General features: G+C 49.0%; 1 protein-coding gene across 6 annotated transcripts; it reads left to right on the plus strand.

Moving 5' to 3' along the window:
- Nucleotides 1–369: 369 nt before the first annotated feature.
- Nucleotides 370–21630, plus strand: PURA (purine rich element binding protein A). Of its 6 annotated transcripts, none has more exons than XM_054079326.1 (3): nucleotides 370–1478; nucleotides 18456–18521; nucleotides 19640–21630. In XM_054079326.1, exon 1 carries the CDS (start codon nucleotides 385–387, stop codon nucleotides 1309–1311), a length of 927 nt encoding a protein of 308 aa, XP_053935301.1. In that variant the 5' UTR covers nucleotides 370–384; the 3' UTR covers nucleotides 1312–1478; nucleotides 18456–18521; nucleotides 19640–21630. The 6 variants fall into 6 exon arrangements, with proteins under 6 accessions (XP_053935301.1, XP_053935302.1, XP_053935305.1 ...); XM_054079327.1 differs by having other exon boundaries at nucleotides 20735–21629; XM_054079330.1 differs by having other exon boundaries at nucleotides 21295–21629.
- The last annotated feature ends 1616 nt before the right edge of the window (nucleotides 21631–23246 follow it).

Raw genomic sequence — 23246 nt, forward strand, 5'->3', positions numbered from 1 at the left:
CGGGGCGGCGCGGGGGGCGCGGGGCGGGGCGGACGGCGCGGGGGGCCGTGCCCGGTCGTGTGCGTGTCGGTTTGCGGCGCGGCCGCCCGGCTGCGCGGCGCTGCTGCCCGGCTCGGCGGGGCCGCTCTCTGCCGCCGTCGCGCGGGCGCTCCTCGCTCCCGCAGATCTCGCGAGAGCGGCCGGCTGGTGGCCGCGGGGGCTGGTGCGGCAGCGGCGGCGGCGGGCGGAGCGGCGGCGGCGGCGGCGGCCGGGGGGGCGGCCGAGGCGGCGGCGGCGGCGGCGGCGGCCGAGGAGCAGGAGGAGGAGGAGGAGGAAGGCGGCGCGCGCGGCGGCCGGGGGGGCGCCGGGCGGAGCGGCGGCGGGCGAGCGGCGGGCGGCGGCATCATGGCGGACAGAGACAGCGGCAGCGAGCAGGGCGGCGGCGGGGGCGCGGCGGGCGCCGGGGGGCCGGGCGCGGGCGGCGGCGGCAGCGGCCCGGGCGGCGGGCTGCAGCACGAGACGCAGGAGCTGGCCTCCAAGCGGGTGGACATCCAGAACAAGCGCTTCTACCTGGACGTGAAGCAGAACGCCAAGGGCCGCTTCCTCAAGATCGCCGAGGTGGGCGCGGGCGGCAACAAGAGCCGCCTGACGCTCTCCATGTCCGTGGCCGTCGAGTTCCGCGACTACCTGGGCGACTTCATCGAGCACTACGCGCAGCTGGGGCCCAGCCAGCCCCCCGAGCTGGCGCAGGCGGCCGACGAGCCGCGGCGGGCGCTCAAGAGCGAGTTCCTGGTGCGGGAGAACCGCAAGTACTACATGGATCTGAAGGAGAACCAGCGCGGGCGCTTCCTGCGCGTCCGCCAGACCGTGAACCGCGGCCCCGGGCTGGGCGCCACGCAGGGCCAGACCATCGCGCTGCCCGCGCAGGGGCTCATCGAGTTCCGCGACGCCCTGGCCAAGCTCATCGACGACTACGGCGTGGAGGAGGAGCCGGCCGAGCTGCCCGAGGGCACCTCCTTGACTGTGGACAACAAGCGCTTCTTCTTCGACGTGGGCTCCAACAAGTACGGCGTCTTCATGCGGGTGAGCGAGGTGAAGCCCACCTACCGCAACTCCATCACCGTCCCCTACAAGGTCTGGGCCAAGTTCGGCCACACCTTCTGCAAGTACTCGGACGAGATGAAGAAGATCCAGGAGAAGCAGCGGGACAAGCGCGCCGCCGCCGCCGCCGCCGCCCCCGCCGCGGGGCCCGAGCCGCCCGCCGAGCCCGACCCCGCCGCCGCCGGCGCGCCCGGGGCGCTGCTGCAGCCCGAGGAGCCCGAGGAGGACTGACCGCCCGCCGCCGGACTGGCCCCCGCCGCCGGCGGGAGAGCGGCGGGCGGCGCGGGGCGGGCGGGCCCGAGCGCCCCCCCCGGCGCGACCCCCGCCCCGGGACCCCGCGGAGCCCCCGCCGCCGCCGCGCCCACCGCTGGATGTTCCTCACTCCCACCTATCAAACAGTAAGCAGCTGCTAAACAAACACACACACCCGGTCAGAGTAATAACCCTATCCGAACTGTTTCCTACTTGATTAAAGAGATAAAGAACTGAGTGTCTATTTCCCTAATTAACCGAGAACTTTTGTACACGTTTAAGCTATTATTATTAAAAGTGTTTGCAAAAATGGTCAAGATTATAATATTGCTGAATTATATAAAAAAAAGTCCTTTTCATGTTGAGCTAACATTTGACTTTAGCACAAAAAAAAAAAAAGAGATATTTTAGAACACGTAAAATAATATTTTTAGTTTTTTCTTCTCATTTTGTTACCAAATTTCGAACCTTACCTGGAGGTCGCTATAGTATATTTGACACCCTATATACCTGTGATTAGAGATGTGTATATATATATGAGGGCTAGGCATGCTGTGTGTCTGAGCTTTGTCTAAATGTTATGCAGAAGTTTGTAGAGTTACAAGGTACGTAGGTTTAATTCATGCAAGGTAAACAATAAGTGCTCTCTTTTATACAATATGCATTGCATCTGGACCTTAAACATATAAAAATGGTCAGTGAAACTTCTGTGAACATGAAGAAAAATTATTAAAAAAGGCATTTAAATGAAATTTGCTAACTTGTGATTTTTACGTTGGAACCAAAGCTATTCGAATAGTTTAAAAAAAAAAAAGAAAAGAGGAAAAGGAAAAAGAAAAAAAAAAAACAAAAGAGAGAGAGAGAAAAAAAAAAGTAAAGAATTTCCTCCCATAATATTTCTTTTCTGCACCTGTTTGGTTTACAGCTGCGTAGCCGTATTGTCATTACTGTGTATATGAGATGTACTTGTATTGTTCATAATATATTTTTTTTATTCTGTGTACTGAAAGTTCTTACCCTGACGTGCAGCGGTCCCAGCCACCCGGCCGTGGCGCGGGCAGCGTCTGTCCGTGGGCCACCGGCACGGGTGCCGGCTCCCAAAGCGGGGAGCCCGGAGCCCGTGCCGCGGTCTTGCCGGTTAGCAATCAGTGAGACGCTATCGCGGAGTTATCCTACTGAGCCATGGGGTTTGGAGCGGTGTTACGGAGTGAAGCCAAGCTGGCGTGTCCGTAAGGGATTGCCATGTAGCTGTGGTGCTAGCTATTACCGGCTACAGACCTGGCCGTGCCGTCCCGCCCTGGCCTCCTCGGGTCGGAGACGAGGGCAGGGACCGGCAGATCTGTCGGAACACTAAAGCTGTCCAGGTGTGTTCTCCAAATTGACATTGTCTGTAATGGTGATGATAATAATAGACTTTCACAGGTTGTTTCTGTTGGTTTTGGTTTTCTCCTTTTAAAACAAGTCGGTGTGCTTTTAATTGACTAACTTCTTGCTGCTGTATAGTAAAATATTAATATATTTTTATCATTAAACTGCTGCATGACTATCATCCTTGTGAGTGAAGAGAAAATGGTATAAAAAAAAAAGATGCCTTAAACAGTGAAAACAAAACTCTTTTTTTTTTTTTTCTTTCTTTATTTCTTTTCTGTTCTTTTCTTGGCCAGAATTCCGTAGACGGCATTTCAGAGCAACTAGGGTCTTGTTCCACTCGGAAGTTTGTTTTGGGCTGCAATCCTTTTCCGTAGCGCTCCGGGCAGAGCTGGCCATCGGGCAGCCCCGCACCACCTGTACGAGCAGGAGCTGCCCTGATGGCCAGGGATGGAGTTTTGGAAGGGGGGCGGGACAAAGAAACTTGGTGTAAAGGATTTTTCTTTCCTGCTGTCTTTTCATTTCCATTTGGAGTTCTAATTCCCTTGGTTTTGTTTTGGGATGTACTGTACCAGTGTCAGGCCGAGCTGTTCCCGCTGTACCGTGCGGTGTTGCCCTTTGGAGAAGGTTGCTGTCTGTTCACAGCGGTTCCGTACGCGATTGCCGACAGTGAGGTTTCTGTTTCTTTTAAAAAATCACTGGAAATGTTTAACATTGCTTTATTAATGTGCACTTTCCTCTTTCCCAGTAGTAAAATAAGCTGTCAGAGTGCGTAATGTGACGCTTGAAACGGTTCTCAATTGTATGTCAACATTTGTCTGATACCTTGCTTTGGATCTGGGGGCTCCGGATGGGTAGATCCATCGGTTCTCGTGCTCTGGCCGTGATGTGTGCGGGACGGTGTCCCCGTGCTGCTAGGCGTAGTGAGGCAGTTCCTGGCTTTGGGCTTTGCTACTTGAGTAATTGTCTCGGTCCTGCTGTTCGCTGCCCTCCCAAAAGTTGTCGTGCTGCCGACGGCCACGGTCCAGCACTGGTGGTCCCACGCCAAGGCGCGGTGTTCCCAGCAGGGAGTGGTGGGAGCGATGGGAGCATGGTGGAGCACCATGGCAGAACGTTGCTGGCCAGGCGGGCTGCTCCCGTGTTCTCCTCGCCCGCACTGCCTGGATCCTGCCTGGGATCTGGCTGATCCGAGAGGTGCTGGAGCCATGCAGCTTCAGCCAGGAACAGCCCACTGGCAGGCGTGGGAGCAGTGCCGGGAGCTTGTGGTCAGCTTTGGTCTTGGTTGGGTTTCTGCTGCCACTTCGCGTTGGTTTCTGTGATTTTGGTTTCTCCTCTTAATGCCCGTTCTGTGTGTTCTGGGACTACGAATGGTGACGATGACAGACTAAAATAACTGTAAAGGTTCGTGGGATTGTGCTTCTGGGTTTTTTTTTGTTTTGAGTTACTCTTTCGCTAGTTTTTTTTAATTATTGTTCTTTCCCGGAGGTGCTCGGTACTTTACCAAGGCTCTGCTATCTCAGTATTTAAACAATGTAGAGAGCCCTGCTCGATGTTGGAAGGAAAGGTATATTTGACCATATATGTTGCTTTAAAAAAAGACAGTATGCTCAAATGTGCCAAGATACCCGATTCCTGAGAAGTATGCCTTATATTTTCCTTGATGATATGCTTTTAAATGTCTTGTAGAATAGGTCCAAGAGCATGATAAAAACTACTTTATAATGACTACGTGCAAGAAAACTTGAAATTCATTGCAATACTGACATTATTTTATGTTTAAGTTAAAGGGACGCTGTCAAGTAATTTACCGTTGCGATTCAACCGCCCTGCGAGTGTGTTTGTGCTAACGTAGAAACGGATTACAAGTACTTATTGTTATTTTTTTGTTGAAAAAAAAAAAGTAAGTAAAATTGCTCTGTCTCCAAGAAGTAAAGCAAAAAGGAGCAGAGTGAGCGGCTGTCGGTCCCTGCCTGTTCCGCTGTCCCGTGGTGATGCTGCGAGGAGAGGCAACGCACGGGGGGCTGGCGGGACGCGGCTGCGGCACTGAGCCTCCAGAGAACTCTTGGCAAAATGCAATTTAAAGGAAAAGACTACTTGGCAGTGTCACTTTGTGGCGTCTCCCTCGCCGGGGTTGCCACGCACTGCGTGCCGCGCTGGCCAGGAGGGTCCCGACTGTCTCTCGGCGAGGTCTACGGGGACCATCCCGGCCAGCGTGGCAGAGAGCAACCCAAGGGTTAACCCCCGCTCCCAGCCCACCATCACTTAGCTTTTTTTTTTGGGGGGAGCAATTACTTTGTTGCCTTTAAAAATAGCACTGTAAACACCTTTTTTTATGATTAGCTGTAGGATAACCTTTGTCCCTTTGAACTATGCAAGCTCTGAAATGTAAACTAAGGATCAGTTAAAGCTAGTCGGTTCTATTCAATCAGAGGCGTTCGTGCACTAACTGGAGTATATGCAGATGAAGCTATTAGTGACGTGTATGCTAACGGCAAGATATAACGAACCTACCTATCTAAACAAATGACTATTAATGTTGTGTAACAGGACTGTGGGGTCGGGAGGGGGTGTTCTCTCTTACCTTCTTAAAGGGGGGGGATTGAAGATTTTTATAACTGTTTTTTCCATCAAACTTTAATATTTTTGTCAAATTTTTAGGTATTTAATTTGTAAAATAGCTTTTACTTTGTACTGGCGTACAGAAACCAGGGGTTGATTTAAACTTTTTTGAAGCCAAGTGATCAAGTACCTTTGTAATAAAAAGTGAATGGATCTCTCTCAGTTGTACTCACTGTTTTCATTTCTTGTACGTTCCAACGCAGTGGCGCTGTACGTCTCCCAAGGACAAAAACTGGGAAGGTGGGGGGAAGGAGAAGGCAAAAATGTCAGCATTGATGCTGCAAATTGATGCGCCTTCCCATGAGTAAGTGGCCTGTGGTCAGTGGAGATTTGGTAGATGTGCATCTTTAGTGAACACCCGTTTGCTTTTTCAAGGAGGGTTTGTGAAAACCTGATGGTTTTGTCTTCACCCCGTGCTTCCACTTTGGTGCACGTAAACTCCAAAGCCTCCCTTTGGAAAGTGCTGTTTCCCTGGCACTTCAACAAAACAAAACCAAACAAAGCAAAACTCTGATTTCTTCTGAGGTGGCAAACTACAGCACATTAAGGTTTTTGCAACCACACACTTTGTCTGCCCTCCTCAAGGATCTGCTGCTCCCCTCTTTTCTCTGAGCTCTGTGGGTTAAACTTCGTGTTTTATAAATATTTTTTTAAGTAAAATTCCCACGTGTTTTGGGTTGAAGACTTCAGCAGATCCACAGAGTTTGGATCCAATGCCTTGCAGAGCACTGGCATCATGATTTTTGGTTTGCTCTAAGCCGAGCCCTCCTGTTTCCCATCCCAGGGCATGTACCAAATCCAATTGACTTGTCTGGGGCAGAAGATGTGGGAGCCACGCGTGGAGAAGCCTGACATTAATGTACAAGAATGCCAAAACAGGTTTACATTTCAGGGGGCTCGCGTGAAACACAAAAACTCAAAGAGTAACCGAATATAACCCAAACCCATCGTTTCCCTGGGGTTTGCTAGTCCAACAGGGAGAACATGAGTCTCTGGTCACTTGGAAAGAAGCAAATTCTTCCCCAACGCATTCAAAAACTTGCTGCTTCTTCCCAGCTTGTGTTGCTGTTTGAGAGATAGAGCTCTGCCTGGAGCATTGAGGAGTTTCCGGGTTACAACAACACTGTCGAGAATTTTTTATATTTAATTGCAAATTTAAAATCCTCATCTGCACCTTTTTTTCTTTTTTTCTCTTTTTCTCCCCCCCTTTTTTTTTTCCTTCCTTCCTTCCTTCCTTCCTTCCTTCCTTCCTTCCTTCCTTCCTTCCTTCCTTCCTTCCTCCCTTCCTCCCTTCCTCCCTTCCTTCCTCCCTTCCTTCCTCCCTTCCTTCCTCCCTTCCTTCCTCCCTTCCTCCCTTCCTTCCTCCCTTCCTTCCTCCCTTGCTTCCTCCCTTCCTTCCTCCCTTCCTTCCTCCCTTCCTTCCTTCCTTCCTTCCCCTTGGCATTGCTTGATGTCAGGCTTACCCAAACTTTCCTTCCATTTCCTTGCTCTGCTGGCTGCCTGCTCCTGGTTAACTCAGCTTGTGTAGTTGAAGGGTCGCTGTCGGTGTTGGTGTTCAGGCTGTTCAGAAGAGAGGACAGGCATAGTTTTAAGTTCTCGTGCCGAGCTTTGTAATTTTTGCACATGCACATCTCTCCTTAAAATTTTTACTCTTCCTGGCTTTCTTCCATAAGGAGCGGAGATAGGTGAAGGGATCAGAATGTTTCATGTTGAGCTGACCAAGGGCAATGGCCAGGATGCTCCTGCAGCTGCTCTGCCAGACGTGGGCTGTCTGCTCTGCTCCCACCAGAGCCTTCCTGCTCCTGTACTGTTCCTCCTGAATGGTCCTGGGGCCACCTTGGAGTTTCTCTTAGCCTGCCAATCCTTCTTTTCTTACTTTTTCCTCTTTTCAAAGCAGTTCAGTTCCTGAAAGGGCTTTGCTGAGCCATGAGTTGCTTGTCATCAGTGTAGATAGGAGCAGCCATAGGTAGCAGAGAGAAGCAAACGCTCCATCAGCCATTTGTAGGGGTTTGCAGAGTTTCTGCAGTTCCAGGTTGTCCAGCCTGGAGAAGAGAAGGCTGTGGGGAGACCCTAGAGCAGCTTCCAGGACTGGAAGGGGCTCCAGGGAAGCTGGGGAGGGGCTCTGGATCAGAGAGGGCAGGGATAGGACAGGGGGGAATGGTTTTGAGCTGAGAAAGGAGATTGAGATGAAATCTTGGGAAGAAATATTTTGCTGTGAAGGTGGTGAGGCCCTGGCCCAGGTTGCCCAGAGCAGTGGTGGCTGCCCCATCCCTGGAGGGGTTCCAGGCCTGGCTGGATGGGGCTTGGAGCAACCAGAGCCGGTGGGAGGTGTCCCTGCCCATGACAGGGAGGTGGAACTGAGTGATCTTTGGGGTCCCTTCCAATCCAAACCATTTTATGGTACTATGGTAAGATTCTATATTTTATTGCAATTTGGAGGGCATACAAATTGTTGCTGGAAAAGTACATTGAAAGGGAAGGATGAGTGGGTTTAATTTTGGATGTCCTCTGGACACTTCAGATGGCACTTCTGAGCCTGCAGACTCAGGCAGGGACCAAGCAAGGTAAAAAGAATTTGTCCCAGGGGAGAAGCTGCTATCAGTCCCAGCAGAGGGGGTGATGTCTGTCCGGAGGGTGGGAAGAAGCTTCCAGAGCAAGGCAGTTGGGTCAGGCTGGCAGAGGTGGGCGGCCAAGCTGCACCTTGAGTGTCATCCGAGTGCTTCGTATCTGAGCCAGTGTGTGTGGTGAAGGGAGGTGGTGCCACCTGTAGAGAAGCACCTAAAGGCCACGAGTGCCCCTCCGGTCTCACTGCCACAGGCAGCCGAGGGGTGTCAGAGCGCTGATTCCAGGGGAGCACAGGGTGACAGGGCCAGGGGTCTGAGTTCCTCAGTTGGGGTAGTTCTGCTGCTCCCTTCCCTGCAACTCTGTGTCTGTACGTGGCTGAAGCCAGATGAGCAGTCTTGGGTTTTGAGGGAGCTGGAGCGTGTCACCCTGCCTCTATCAAAGCTGTAAACAGTTGGGTAGCCTGTTTGAGGCAAAATAGTACAAAAGAGGGAGATTTGGATTCATACAGCAAGGAACGAGGCATGTTTTTATGGAAAAATGTCAGCTGGTGAAAAGATAGAAAAGATAGAGGACCTCTAGCCCCGCTATCTATCTTTTTAGTGTTGACTGATTAAAACCAGACAGAGCGAATGGCTGGATCTCCCTAACAATGCTTCCCCATCCCTCTGTGGATCAATACAGCTGGCGCTCCATCACCTGTACAGGGGATCTGGTCCTTTGCTCTGGAAGGCACCACGTCCCGCCAAGATGGAGCTCTGTCAGTTTTGCCTGTGTGTGGTTATTGTCTCATTTGGGTGCCCAGGACCTGGTTGGGTCTGTGCTCCTGCAGCAAAGCACTCTGCTGTCTCTGTGTAATGTACCTTGGTTTTATCCTGGAGAACATGACTTGATCTGGTTTGGGTTTAACTAAGCTGAAAGCTAAGCTCTACCAAGCAGTGGGCAGGTCTGTCAGACCAAGCTAGAGCTCATGGGAGAGTAAAATCCTTGGAACACGGATAAAGTGACCCTTGGGTCCTGCATAATGACTCCTGTGGTCAGACTTGGCCCTGGCCGTGCTGATCGCTCATGTAGACGTAGCCCTAGATAAAACAGGAGCCCACTATCGTGGAGATAGATGCCTGGTATTGCACCTCATTGTGCTGAGGTTCGTGACGTGGTGTCCTTCTGCTCCTTTCTGGATGAGCCATTAGCTGGGAGAGTGTGTGCTTTGGATCAGCACCTTCTGGGTCTCCCCAGCAGGTAACTTGCTCTTCACTCAGATGATTCCTTGGCTTTGCTGGTCATCAGTTGGTTTGTTGTCCATCCTGATCTTGGCTTTGCAAATACACACATCTTAGCCTTTTCTTAGGCTCAAGCCACGTAGGAGACTGAAGCGCAACGAGGACTGGCTGAAACACTGGTAGCGGGAGTTGGTACCGAGCATTCCTGACTGTGGCGCAGAAGGGTTTTTGTCTGGAAACACTGTCTTGAAATATGCAGGGAGTGAAGAAAATCTTCATTCTTTCTGTCACAGTTTGGAGAGGTGAGAGGTGTGGAGTTACATATGCGACATGGAAGGATGTGCCCCCTTTGGCTAGTGAGACCTTGGAGGTCGGCGGCTGTTGCAGGACCTAACCCGCTGCATACTGCCAGGAGGACAAAGTGTGTGCCTTGGAGACGTTTAGACAGCTTATCAGGGAAAACCCTCTTTACATTGAAATGTCATCCTAGTTAGCATGGTGATTTCTGCGGATTGCTACTCGTAATGCTGCAAACAACATCTGAACTCCCATGACCATGTTGACTCCAATGGATTTGGATTTTGTGCTGCAGGGACAATGCAGCGGTTCCCATGGGTGGCTGTCTTGGTGCAAGAGATCGCCTCGCGCTGACACGCACTGGTGGTTTTGACTGTGAGGCAGCACTGTCATGGTTGTGGGAATGTCTGGGAGCCGATCCTGGGCTCTTGGAGACACCTCCTCACCTCACACCGGGAGCGAGGCGCAGTTGCTCTGGGTGGGCCAGCACATGCACAGCAGGCACCAGGGTGAGCGTGCGAGGACACATGAGCCGCAGGGTCCCTGCTGCGGGGCTGATTGCGGCTGCCATGTTTTCAGCTGTGCTGCTGCAAACGGTGCTGAGATGAAGCTGGAGGAGGTTAAGTCCGTATAATACATCTGGGTAATTTATATCACTGGCGGATGAGGGCGGAGGAGATGGGGAGTGGCATTTTTTTCTCATTGCTTGTGGATGTCTTGATGTACAATGTGCTCAGATCACTGGATGCTCATCGCATCTGCAGTGCTCTCCCTCTGGCACCTGGCCTGGTCAGTGGCTGGGGTGGGTTTTGTCCTTCTGACTCTGGGTGGAAAGGTGCGCTGTCATGTGCCAGAGTGTGGGACAGCATTTGTATGCCTTGGGCAGGACCTGGATGGGACATGTCAGCGCAGCGCTGTCATTTGAAGGTTAGATGCATTGGTTTGAAGGTCTCTCTCCCCAAGGCTGGGGCTGTAGTGTCTGCCTGGGAAATATGGTTTATTTCTGCGTGCTCCGTCCTGGTGGTACTATAGTTTGTGAGTGCGACATGAGCTGTTGTGGTCACCTGAGGTTTGGAACTTGCTTTTCCAGGGCTTGCCTTTTGCTCGGCCATTTCAAAGAGGCAGAGGAGCTCAAGCCAGCAGCTTCTTGGTAGTGTGCATCAGCACAACGGCCTCAGCTAGTCCAGGCTCCTCAGGACTCACCTGGTAGTCAAGAGGTGGGCGCTGGGTTTTCAAGAGCCAGCTCTTTCTTTCCACATCAGTCCTACAGAAGCAGGTCCGGTTTTCTCCCTTCTGGAAAACTGTGAAGGCTTGCTGGTGTGTCAGTACTTCAAGAAATGCTGGGCCTAGGAAACATGGATAAAGGATTTTCTGAAATCTGGGATTTAAACCTCCCACTCAAGTGATGCTGAGGAGAGGTGGCAACATCGCATTGGCTGATCAGGGACTGAAAAGGGATGTTGTGTCAGCAGCACCAGAGGTGAGGAAAAGAAGCCATTGCCTCATCAGGCACAGACTTACAGATGGGGGTTATCCAGCCTGGAGAAGGCTGTGGGGAGACTATAGAGCAGCTTCTAGTCCTGAAAGGGGCTCCAGGAAAGCTGGGGAGGGGCTCTTGATCAGGGAGTGCAGGGACAGGACAAGTGGGAACGGTTTTCAACTGAAAGAAGGGAGATTGGGATGAGATCTTAGGGAGAAATGTTTTGCTGTGAGGGTGGGGAGGTCCTGGCCCAGGTTGCCCAGAGCAGTGGTGGCTGCCCCATCCCTGGGGGTGTTTAGGGCCAGGTTGGATGGGGCTTGGATCCCCTGATCCAGTGGGAGGTGTCCCTGCCCATGGCAAGTGGGTTACAACTGGATGGGCTTTGAAGTCCCTTCCAACCCAAACCGCTCCATGATTCTATAAAAGAAAAAAAGTACTATTTTACTGAAATCGTAAATGCCAGATCCCTGCTGCCAGGGGCTGCTGAATGGTGAGCAGGCAGTGTCTCTGAGCAAAGCCAGGGCTCAAAGCTTTGAATTATATTGCAGCATTACTAGTTCTGAACTATGCACTGCAAGTTGAGGTAATTGTCAGCTATGCCATCACACATGCAGTGAGTTTGGTTTGTGGATAGGCCTTTTGACAGTGTTGCGTTCAGAGGTTTGTTCATTCTTTATAATAAAAAAAGTTGGCTTCTGAGCTGCAACTGCCAATAAAAACCCTGGTAAATGAGTCCTTGTGGGCTTCTGCAAGGCCATGTGTAACCTATCTTGTCCAATGTCCTGGTTGTGGGGTTAAAGTAATTAAAATAAGAATCTGTTAACACTCAGTCTATTTTCACTTGAAAGGTGGAATTTACATGGTCGTAAAGTAAAAATCCTTTCTTAATTGTGGGAATCAAACTACATTGGCTTGATTGCATGGGGAACTGTACACACAAGCGCAGAGAGGACACTTTCTGCCAGTAGTTATCTTCTGGTTAAATACGATACGATGCAGCAAGTGGAGGCACTTCAAGCTCCAGAAGGTGTCTTGAGGCCAAAGTTGCTGAGCTGATGGAGTACAGATGGCATGAAATCATCTGCAGTTGTTCGTGCTCCGTCCTCACCTCTCCATCCTCACAGACTGCCTTGCCTTTTGTTTGTGGAAACTTGACTTGCAACTGGACAGCATGTAAGGGGTGATTTACAATTTAATATGAAAGCCTTGGTTGAGGAGCCATTCTGTGACTGGGAGATGCCTCCAGAAGCTGGGAAAGTAGCTCTGAGAGACTGGCAGAGAATTTGCTCATGGGAAATACAGGCTGCATTCCTGATTAGTAGATCTATCTGATGAGTTTCCTCTTAAGTGGACAAGTAGATCCTGAAAGATCCCAGAGTGCTTGTGACAAGCCTGAGGCTGTTGTCCTTGCAGATGAGATACTTGGAAAGCTAGGTTTGGGTGCCTGGGAAGAATACAGGATTTAGGACACGGTGGTACCTCTTCCTGAAGTCTTAATGCATGCCAGGGAGAATGATAGAAAGGGTGTGTTAAGTGGGTGAAGTTATAAGCCACAACTTTGCAACGCAGGCTGGCTTCCAGTTCAGCCAAAGCATCCTTAGGCTGGTGGCACAGAAAGTGGACAGGGTTTTGGGAGGACAGACTGAACACAATACGGGTGGAAAGCTGAGGCTGTCAGGGCCGCACCTGGACTCCTATGTTCAGTTTTGGGCCCCTCATTACGAGAAAGACTTTGAGGGGCTGGAGCATGTCTAGAGAAAGAGAACGGAGCTGGGGAATGGTCTGGAGCCCAGGGATTCTGGGAGCAGCTGAGGGACCTGGGGCTGTTGAGCCTGGAGGAGGCTGAGAGGGGAAACATCATCGCTCTCTACAGCTCCCGGAAGGCAGATGGTAGTGAGGTGGGTGCTGGTTTCTTTTCCCAAGTGATAGAATGAGAGGTAATGGCCTCAAGTTGTGCCAGGATTGGTTTTCATTGGATATTAGAGACAATTCGTTTACTGACAGAGTGTTGAAGCCCTGGCAGAGGCAGCCCAGGGCAGTGGTGGAGTCCCCATCCCTGGAGGGGTTCAAAAAGCGTGTGGAGGTGGCACTTCAGGACATGGTTTTGTCAGCATAGTGGGGTTGGGCTGACAGCTAGACCGGATGAGCTTAGAGGTCTTTTCCAACCTCAATGATCCATGATTCTATGATTCTACTAAGATGCTGAACGGAAGTGCTGAGAACAAAAATGTGATTCCATTTCTCTTGGAGGGCAGAGGGTGACTTTTTGGCATAGAGTTGCATACACAGGAGGAGCAACTGAGCAACTGGCTGTCGGGCTGCAGGCTGGGATCAGAAACAGGCATGTGGTCCAAAGAAGAAAAGTGTCTGTATACCAGTGTGGAAACATGGAACAAAAATACCTATTGTCGACTCCTTGGCAGTATACAAAGACCTCAACATAGCTGGTCTGATTGAAACCCGGTGGGGGTGGTGGAAATCAGTAAGGTACTGCAATACCTGCCATCAGGCTATACCAATGAGGCATGCTAGGGCGTAAAGATGTGGAGGAAGGCCAGATCTAAAAAAGTTTCCATAAAATCTGAGAGGAAATTGGAATATTTATGACCACACAGCCAAATTTATGTTGGGTATAAATCCTGTATATTAATGATGTGGAAGTATTACAAAATATTCTATTCCAGACAAGAAGTTGGTTATGGATTTCCTGGTGGGAGAAAACCAGGCTCATACATCTTCATAAACCTGTAAGGAAAAGCAAATGCGGTTGTGTCCATCCTATCTGGCTGGATTTTTGGGGAAGGAGCTGGCTCACATTTTGGTGAACAAACATCTTTGTCTACTTAAAGGATCATTTCATGTAACAGCCTGGTGTAGAGTTAGCCTTCATTTCGGATGAAAACCAAATAACTGGTTCAAGAGATGATTACCACTGAGTCGTTAAATAGCAGTGATCACAGTACAGTTACAAGTTCAGCATCCTTAGAGGCAGAAGGTGCTGGACTACAAGTGAGTCTTGCGTTATAAAACATAGCAGGGGAGACGATCAGAAAAATAAAGTCCTTGGACTTGTCAAGGCAGCCCCATAGATACCTGGAAGGTGACAGATGTCCAAATTAGGTAGAGCTCTGTCGTGACGGAGCTTCAGAGCTGGAGTGGGGATCAGTTACAAACTAAAGGAGTTATAAAAGAAAGGACTTCTGGAGTCAAACAAGACTCCATAAAAGGACAGAAGTCCAGCTCTTGCAGAGTGGACTGAAAGAGCCGTGCTGCGTGGCAGGTCCCCTGTGATCTGGGAATTAAGCTGCTTAGGAGGGCCTTTGAAGAGCTGGGGGCCTTGGGGAGCAAATGCTGTGTTAAATATATCAGAGAGGAGGCTGGGGGAAACCAGGGTGTGCAGGACTGAAGGTACAGTTAATTTTCTGCACTACTTCATGCTATTGAAGTGACTTCTCTGCGTTGTTCTGGAGCACAGACCATGTTTGAGAGCCTACCTGTCCATCACCTAGTCATTTCAGATGGTAAAGATAAGGTACCTCCCTCTGAAACTCCAGTGTTTGAGGCAGAGATGCTGGAGCAAAGTAGTAAATTCAAATGAAAGAGCAGCAGCTCTACCTAGGAGTTCTAAAAGAGCTTGAGACTGAAATGATAAGGTGAGTAGCAAAACCAGGGCTGTTAAAGAATAATTGAGTATTCTTCATGACCAGATAATGTCCTAATGTTGGACATATTTGTTTGATTAAAGTAATAAATAGAGCACTGGGAATTGCAAATCAGCAACCCTTAATTCTGTTTTGAGATGGAGAAACTGAAGTCCTGTAGCCCTTCAGTATGTAGTAGGTTAAAGGCAACAAACTTTCTGCACGGAAAGGTAGCTAGAAAAAGTTGTCTGTGAAGGTCCCTTGCAGCCTAAACCATTCTGTGGTTCTATGATCAATCTTGTTTTCTGGGTAATCTACACAAATCTTTGGACATGTTGACAAACAGCAGGAGCTGGAAAATCAACTAATCTCTTTTGGATATTCTAAAATGTTTTTATGAAGTCCTCCCAAGAACATATTGAAAAAATATGCTCGTAATGAGAAGATAAATGTGATGTAGTCCTTTGGTTACGGCTGCTGTTAATCACATTGGCAGCATAAGGTGGACAAAAGTCTGGTTGGAGATGGTGATCAAAGGCTTCCACCGTGAGTAGATCTTCAGCCTTCGAGCAAACAAGTCTCCTCTGGAAAATAGTAATTCTTTAAAGCCAAAAGTTGGCAGGTGGAGAATGGTTGAGTTTCATTGAACTTTTCTGGAAAGCGTGTCTAGGGCCAGACTGCAAAGTCTGGTTGACCAAAGCACAGAGTATGGGGTAGCGTGGCATCTGGATTCATCCTGTGATGTGACACCCCCAGTTCAGATTCCCACACTGAGCTTGCCTTGCAGGTCCACTAGGTCCCAGTGCATGCCTTGCCAATTAATGCTGTGTAACGTATGTCCTGCTGTCTTTTGATTTTATGATGAAAAACCTAAAGGGTTTTTGTTTTGACAATGGGCCAAGAGGGAAGAGGCAGGGAGAGAGGTCTGGTCAACATTTCCCAGGTCTTGCCTAGATCTGTTCTTGACAGAGGGTTGTCCCTGTGCATGTGGGCACGTGCAGACCTGTGTTACCTCTCTTCCCAAGGGACCCAGGAGGACACATTGCTCACTGGTGTGAGCTGGAGTGACCTTTTGCTGCCCTAACTTACTGTTGGGCTTCGTAAAAGTCCAGAAGTCATGGCAAATACCCTTGCTTCTCCCACCGTCCCTCTCTTCAGTAGATTATGGTTCCATAGAGTAATTGCTTTGATTAAGCATCAGATGTTGCTGTAGTAGCAGGTTAACTGGAGGCACCTCAAGGCTTTTGGTTAGAGTCAGCGTTGAAATGTAAGGATTGGCAGTTCAAAGAGCAGAGTGGTTGGTTTGTACTAGAGAGGTGACTTCAGCCTGACCAGGACTGGGAGGTTCAGAAGAGTATGATAAGGCACGGTGCTGTCCGCATGCCATGGCAGGGCTGACCCAGGGAAATGGTGGGCAATGGGCAGGGGGGAAAAGGCTATTCTTAATGGTCCTGTATCGCTGGGCTTTAAGGGGTTTACTCATTCAGGAAGAAGAGTGTCTGATGCTGGGCAGCAAAAGTGAAGAAGTGAAGGTGTAGAGGCTGCCAAAGGAAGAACCTACATGTTACAGGTTCAAGTTCTGGGAGACTGCTGTGCATGAGCTCAGCAACGCAGTTCATGGGACCCCCCGTGTCCCCCCGTGCTGTACTCCGGCGCTGGCACCGGCACAGCCTTTGTGTCCCCTGCCCCTAGAAATACTGATTATCATTCAACTGCTCTCTTCTAGTTAAATTATACCATCTGACTTACTATAAACACATCGTGGTATGCTTGCATGATGATGATTTGGCGTAAGAAAAAAAAAATCTCTTGTGCTCTCTCTTGAGGAGTTTGGACTCTGAGTTTCACTGGGGAGCATTGTCGGTACCCAACGGCATGGGATCAGGCCCAGCTCTTCTGGAAAATGTATTCACAGCTGAGATTAGAAATGTTCTGGAAGACAAAATGGAAGATAAAGTTGTCTGTGACAGGCTCAGATGATAATAGCGACTCGTGCTACAGGCTGTCCGTCCATGCAGGGCACTGTACGGCTTCTTCTGGTTTAACCTCTGCCAGAGGTCTGGCACTTGGGTAATAGTATTTTTCCTAACTGTACTGAGTACGCTTGCCTTTAAACCCTGTTCGGTGCAGATAATTGTTGTTGGTATTCTGTAAATTAGTTCTATTCTAGGATTCATGTTGGACCAAGCTTAATATCGTGAATGTCAAAGGTGACTTGAAAAAGGAAAATTAATTTATACCCTTTTGCTGCAGTTCTGCCCTGTAGAGGGGCTGCTAGTAAAAGTACCAGCAGTGCTACAGCTGTCTGCCCCCTTTTATCCGTATTCTTGGCAGCAGAACATACAGATTTAACTCCACTTTTCCATCCTTTGGAGACACTGAGGTGTGGTCACAGTGGGATCATTGGCAATACCTTGGCAATACCTGGCAATACCAGGCCAGAACACACACAGAATACATCTTTCCCATTTTTTTGCCTTTTCTTGTCAATCAGGCCTCCGAGCTTTTTTTTCCAGTGTAAAAAAAATGTTGAATTGTTTGAGTAAAATCACTTTCCTCACCATTCTGGTGTGATGCCCTGTGATAGCACAGGTCTGTTCAGGCTGGATTAGTTGCGGTCTTCCAGAAAATGTAGGTGGGACTGCAATTACCGATGCCAAAAGTTGCCCACGGCAAAGGAGGGGAATCCTTATTCTTGAGACAGAACCCACCTGGACCCTTTGCAGACACCCCACAAGGGTATAAATATGGATATTTTCTTTTCCAGGTGATCTTTCAGGCCCGGGAGCAACAGACAGGGTCAGTTTGCCCGGGAAGAAGGGTGGGGGTCCTGCCGGGCAGATTGTCCTTGCTTGAGCATCAGCCCCAAGGGGTTTTAGGCCTTTTGTCCTGGGAGCAGAGCTCACCCCCAGGGGTGCCGCTTAGTGTTTCGCACTCCTTGCATCGTCGTGGGTACCAGCCCCTGGCACCCCTGCGGGTGATGCTGCCGGCACCTCGCCCCGCTGCACAGCGTGCGTGTAGGGACCTGCTTATGGTTGGCTTTCACTGTGTCCTCAATTCTGATCCCCAGGACAAGGAAATTAGGACTTTCTCAGTTAAAGTTAAAACAAAAAGTGAAGTAAAATCCCTGGCAAGTGGGTTTCCCCATGGTAGTGATGGCCATTCACCTCCCACTGCCGTTCAGCCACAGCCCCTGGTGCGGTTCTGCTGGGTTTTTAGCCATCTTGACCTCATGTTTGCAAATATTATTGGTAATATAATGCTCTATGTACAAATGTCTGTGTGGCTCATGTGTATGTTTCTGTGGTTCAAGTTGGCCACAGACTTCTGGAATTTCATTGTACTTTGGTTAAATGTTGGACTTTTAACTCTTCTACTGTATGGCTTCTTGATTTCTCTTGTCCAATGTGGACCAACTCTATTTTTGGAAATAAATAAGCATGTAAATAAAATGAATGGGTTTATGCCACTGACAAGAAAATGCTTTATTTAAAATATACACTCAGCCTTGTATATTATATGGTATCTGAGGGAGTGGAGGAGGCTCAGGCACCAGCAGCCTTGGAGATGAGATACCATATTACGTACAAATTCATTTCCAAGAGATTTCTGAAGAAGACTTTCCATCCCCTAATCCCAACCCCCATAGGACCAGCCTTGCGGAGGAGGGGGTGGGTAATCCACGAAGAAACACATAGCTTAAGGGGAGTAAAGGGAAGAGCCATGACTTTCCTCTCAACACAAGGCTTCTGGTTTGAGGTGCCCGGGTGCCAGCAATGCCACCGGGTATAGGGATGCCCCGCCGCGGCTCTCAGCTCCTGTCTGGGAGCACGCAGAGATCAGGAACACCATGATTTCTCTTTTTTTTTATAACTTCTCCATATAAACCAATATTTACAGTAATCCTGTGTTTCTGTTTTTGTTTTTTGGCAGACTTTTACCAGTAAATATCGGTTTATTCCTGAAACCAGAAGCCCTAAACATACCTTTGTTCCTAAGGTCAGTTGTCATTTTGTCTCTCTCATACCCCACTCCCCCAGTAAACCCAGCAGGCGATTGAAAAGATGCCCAGTTTTCTTTCTACTTTTCCTGCTCTGTGTCTCTGGGAACTGGAGCCACGGGACCTAGAGCCTTCTGTTGGTAATGTAGACCTGAGTTTGCAAATTATTCTTTGACCACTTGACCATTTTAAAGCCTGCTTTTAAGGACCGAGGCGTTCCCACCTGCCTGCTGTGGGAACTGGTAGGAACCCCTCAAAGGCACAAATTGCTTCCCTTCTCCAAAGCCTTCGGGTAGGTCTCTCAGCAACGTCTTCAGGCTTGGGGCTGAGAAGATAATTTACAAAAAAATATACATTAATAAATGCCATTTCTTACAGAGAGCAGGACTGAGGGAGGGGAGGGCGGGGAAGGAATTGGAAAATTATTTTTATTCCCTCATTTTTTTCTAATTTACCAGTAGAAAGTGAGAGGGATGTGAGGAGGAGGGAGAGTCGAACATTGCCCCTCCTAAACTCAGTGTAAACTCTTCCTCTGAGGCTGGGAGAAAGGGCAAGTGAAATGTGTGATCCTTCAAAGGACACCTCTGGGTGACTGGGGCCCAAAAGCAGACGGCGCTTCTTAATGCCAGGAATCACTGAAGGTCAATTTTATCAGTTTATAAACCAGAGTTTTGGTTTATACCAAAACAATTTGCCCTGGGAATGTTGAAGCCTCCTTTTTTTTTTTCTCAATAGTGTCTGCAACCCAAACCTGTGAGCAATAGAAAATAAATTGACTGCACGGTCCCAGACAAATTTTTTTCTCCAAAGCAAATAAAATGCAAATAAGCCCAACCCGGCACTGACCCCCAGAAAAAGGTAGCCTCCCAAAAAAGCGAGTATCCCCAATGACTCATCTGGTTTATCATAGGTGGTTAGTGAGAGCGTTTTTGGCATAGCTGCAGCTGAACTATGTCCCTTCAGGGAGCACCCGTGGCTGTTTCCTCCTCAAAACCCAAAAGCTGAGGGGTTTGAGAGCCGATGGAAGCTCCGGCAGCCTTAGCTGGAGTCCCGAAGGAGGGGAGCCTGTCCGGTTGTGCACCTTGAGCTGAACGCTGCCTTTCCTCCCCTTTTGCAGCCTGGGTGGTTCTGTAACACAGCTTTAATCTGAGCAAACGAGGCTGGTCCTACACAGTCTGCAGACCCCTTGCGGAGGACGCCTGTCATCCGTTTGTACTCAGATGCTACACCCCACCGCCAGAAGTCACTTCTTTCTCTTTCCAAGGCAGTGGTAGATCACCCTCTCTAGCTCACACGGAAAAAAGAATTGCAATGCAACTTTCCAATAAATTGTTCATATATTCATAATTCTATTGCAATCCCAAATTGCAGAAGAGATCTGTTAAAGGTATATATTAGTCTAGAGTTTTTCTTATTGTAAATACTGTAATTTTATAATACTGTCAATATTTTATTAACTTAGAAATATTTAACAGAGTTTAATCTATGGTAGTTGATTTTTTAATAGGTTTATGTTGCAGCCAATATTGCATTACATTCTAATGTAAGATTAACTTTCAGCCTGTAAACACTGATGTAATAGATCACTGGAAAGATTAAGAAGAGAGAAGACTCTCGCTCTTAATCTGTAATATTTATTCCCCAATTCCCATTTTGGAATTACTTAACCAACTATCAGGAGATTTCAAGAGCTCGTGAATCTGAACAACTGCAGTGGGACTGGAAACTTGAATCTTGGAATGTACCTTTGTCCCCCTGTGCACAAGTTTCCTTTGGTTCTCTGATCTCTTGGGTGCGGAAGTCTTTATTTTGAGCAAAGGGGCACTCTCAGATCCATTGTGGATTCTTGGGTTTTGGGGAGGAAAAAAAAAAAAAAAAGCAAAACTCCTCCCAATGCACGTGAATTCCTTTGGAATTGCAAGGGAAAAAATCCTTCTCTGGTTGGTTTGGGTGTTTGGCTGGAAGCATTTTGGCAGCAGTTTGCATCCTGGAGCCCCGAGCAAGGCGCAGTGTGGGAGTCCGGCCGCTGTGAGGAGTGGCACCAGGGACCGGGGAGGCTCTGCGGGCACAGGGAAAGGCAAGATGTCCTGCTGGCCCTGGTGCCGGCTGCGGTTGGGGCACAGGGAGATGGGTAAAAGTCTAAAAAAGTTGCCAATTTTTGACCAAAGCTTTTGCTTTTTTTTTTTTCCATCTCTCTCTCTCTCTCTTTTAGCCTGATGGTGTCCCTTGAACAGCGTAAAGATGTTCACATTCTCTGAAAAACCCTTAGCAGTGATTTTAAGGCAGGGGCAAATCGGTCTGTAATGTGCTTGCATAAAAATATCAAAAATATATCAAGGGTTTTCATGGGAGTTGGTATTTTTGGAGTGTAAAAGTTAATCTTTATTAGAGATGTGCCAATCTATACTGCTTTATTGTAGTGTTGTTACCCTTAGGCATTTCAGTTCACTTACGAATATATACTGTAACAGTATACTTTGTACAGATTTATTTAAAATTTATTTGAAAACTGAAATAAAGTAGGCAGAAAATAAAGATATTTATTTTTCTTTGACTATGTAAGAAGGTATCATTCTTTTGGTTTTAGCGCACTGGTGTACCAAGCCTCAGAACCACTGCTTTCTCCAGATCATAGGATGCTTTTCTGAGACTGTGGATACATGTACGTGTACTGCTGTGTCGATAAGTAAATGCCAACGATGGAGTTCGTTACTTTTATACATCCCAAAGAGAAGTTCTCCACCATTCACTTTCTGTTTTCTGACCAAACAGATGTGTTGGTGAACAGTGTTCATGCGAGTTCTGCCATCCCACTCTCCCATCAGCTCATGCCAATGCCAGGACAGGAGGATTTGCCTGCGTCGCTGCCCCAAACCCCCCGGTCTGCAGTGGCATCGTCAGGGAGAGGTTCAAAACACGTATCCCTTGGGCTTTGTGTAAAGCAAATGCAGAGTAAGAAAAATTGAGATGTTTAATCCATTAGAATACAAATTCCTTATTGTACAATAGAGATCAACCTGCCATTAATAATAGATTCTTATTTTTTGAATGATCTATTTAAAAGAACAGCAAGCATTGTATTTGCTAGTAAATCTGAAGTGTTTACATGGAATTACTAAATAAATTATTTGATCTAAGATGGCTCTCAGCAGTGCTGATTTTTAATGCTGGAAATTAATTTTGGCAGCTGCTTTTTCAGTCCATGCTGTTCTTTAAAATCCCCCAAAGCAGGTTTGTCCGTGCATCCTTGTGTTTATATTAGGACCTGAGGAAAATGCAAAGCGTACCCCTCCCTGCAAGCTCTGACAGGAGTGCTTGCTAAGGGTTTCCAGCGCTTTCCATGTCCCGAGCCGGCCCCTCCGATCCCAAACAACCGAGGACACTGCTGGGACAGAGCAGGATGCTCAGAGCCGAAGGCCCTGCGGCACACAGCGCTGCGTAGCTGCAGTCGGCGCTGCTCTGAGTCCTGCTGCACATATAGATAGCATTTATTATTTAATTTTTTTAGCAGAAAGCATTGGGACAGAAGTAAAACCTGATCCTTCAAAGTCGCAAGTTGTGAAACAGTTCCAGCATGGCTCAGTCCTGCTTCCCGCTGCTCCAAGGCTGCAGGGAATCCCCATCTCCCCACCCCATCACCCTGCTCCTGGCCCTCGATGCTGCGAGCGGCCACAAGAAGCCGAGGCAGATGAGTGCTTTGGATCATCATAGAGACACAGAACGGTTTGGGTTGCAAAGGACCTTAAAGATCATCTAACTCCAACCCCCTGCCATGGGGCCGGGACACCTCCCACTGAATCCAGTTGCTCCAAGCCCCATCCAACCTGGGCTGGAATACCTCCAGGGATGGGGCAGCCACCACTGCTCTGGCGACCTGGGCCAGGGCCTCCCCACTGTCATCGTGAAGAATTTCATCCTGATGTTTAGTCTAAATCTTCCCCCTTCCAATTTAAACCCATTCCCCCCTCGTCCTCTCACTCCAGGCCTTTCTAAAAAGCCCCTCCCCAGCTTCCTGGAGCCCCTTTCAGCACTGGAAAGCTGCTCTAAGGTCTCCCTGCAGCCTTCTCTTCTCCTGCCTCAACAACCCCAACTCTCTCAGCCTGTCCTCATAGCAGAGGGGCCCAGACCTCAGATCATTTTTGTGGCCTCCTCTGGACCCGTTCCAACAGTTCCATCTGCTTCTTATGTTGGGGATTCCAGAACTGGACACAGGACTGCAGGTGAGTATTTCGTCAAGAGTGAAGGTGAACTTGAGGGGCCGCGACTCCCCCTGAGGACAAGAAGTGGGGGCTGCTCGCTGTGGCACAGGAGGCTCTCAGCTGGAGTGGTGAGTGGAGCAGGGGATGCCTTGCAGGGCTCCAGCCTGGCATGGAGCGGGGTTGGGGTCACCCCAGCTGGCAGCAGGCTGGCGAGGGTGCAGAGGCTGGATGGAGAAATGCGGTGCAGGGCGGGAGCTGCAGGCAGTGGCTGCAGCTGCAGAGCGGCGCTGCCCGCACCGTGTCCCCTCTCAGCACCGCAGGCGCTTGCTCTCCTTAGGCACTGAAAACCGGGGAAAAATGAAACTATAAAATATGCAATCTATGCCCGCATTCCTCATTTCCCAGGCTTTCTCGTACAGCCTGCTAAGTCACCTAATGTTTTAATTAACATCTCAGTGCCAGACCCTGTTTAGAAAACAACCCATCCAATGCTACGTTATGTACTATTTGAAATTTTTTTTAATG

The sequence above is a fragment of the Cuculus canorus genome, chromosome 14 (assembly GCF_017976375.1).
Source record: "Cuculus canorus isolate bCucCan1 chromosome 14, bCucCan1.pri, whole genome shotgun sequence".
Classification (NCBI taxonomy): domain Eukaryota; kingdom Metazoa; phylum Chordata; class Aves; order Cuculiformes; family Cuculidae; genus Cuculus; species Cuculus canorus.

What these genes read in the sequence shown, in the direction of transcription:
- PURA (XM_054079326.1), top strand. Translation starts at nt 385, where the DNA reads ATGGCGGACAGAGACAGCGGCAGCGAGCAGGGCGGCGGCGGGGGCGCG.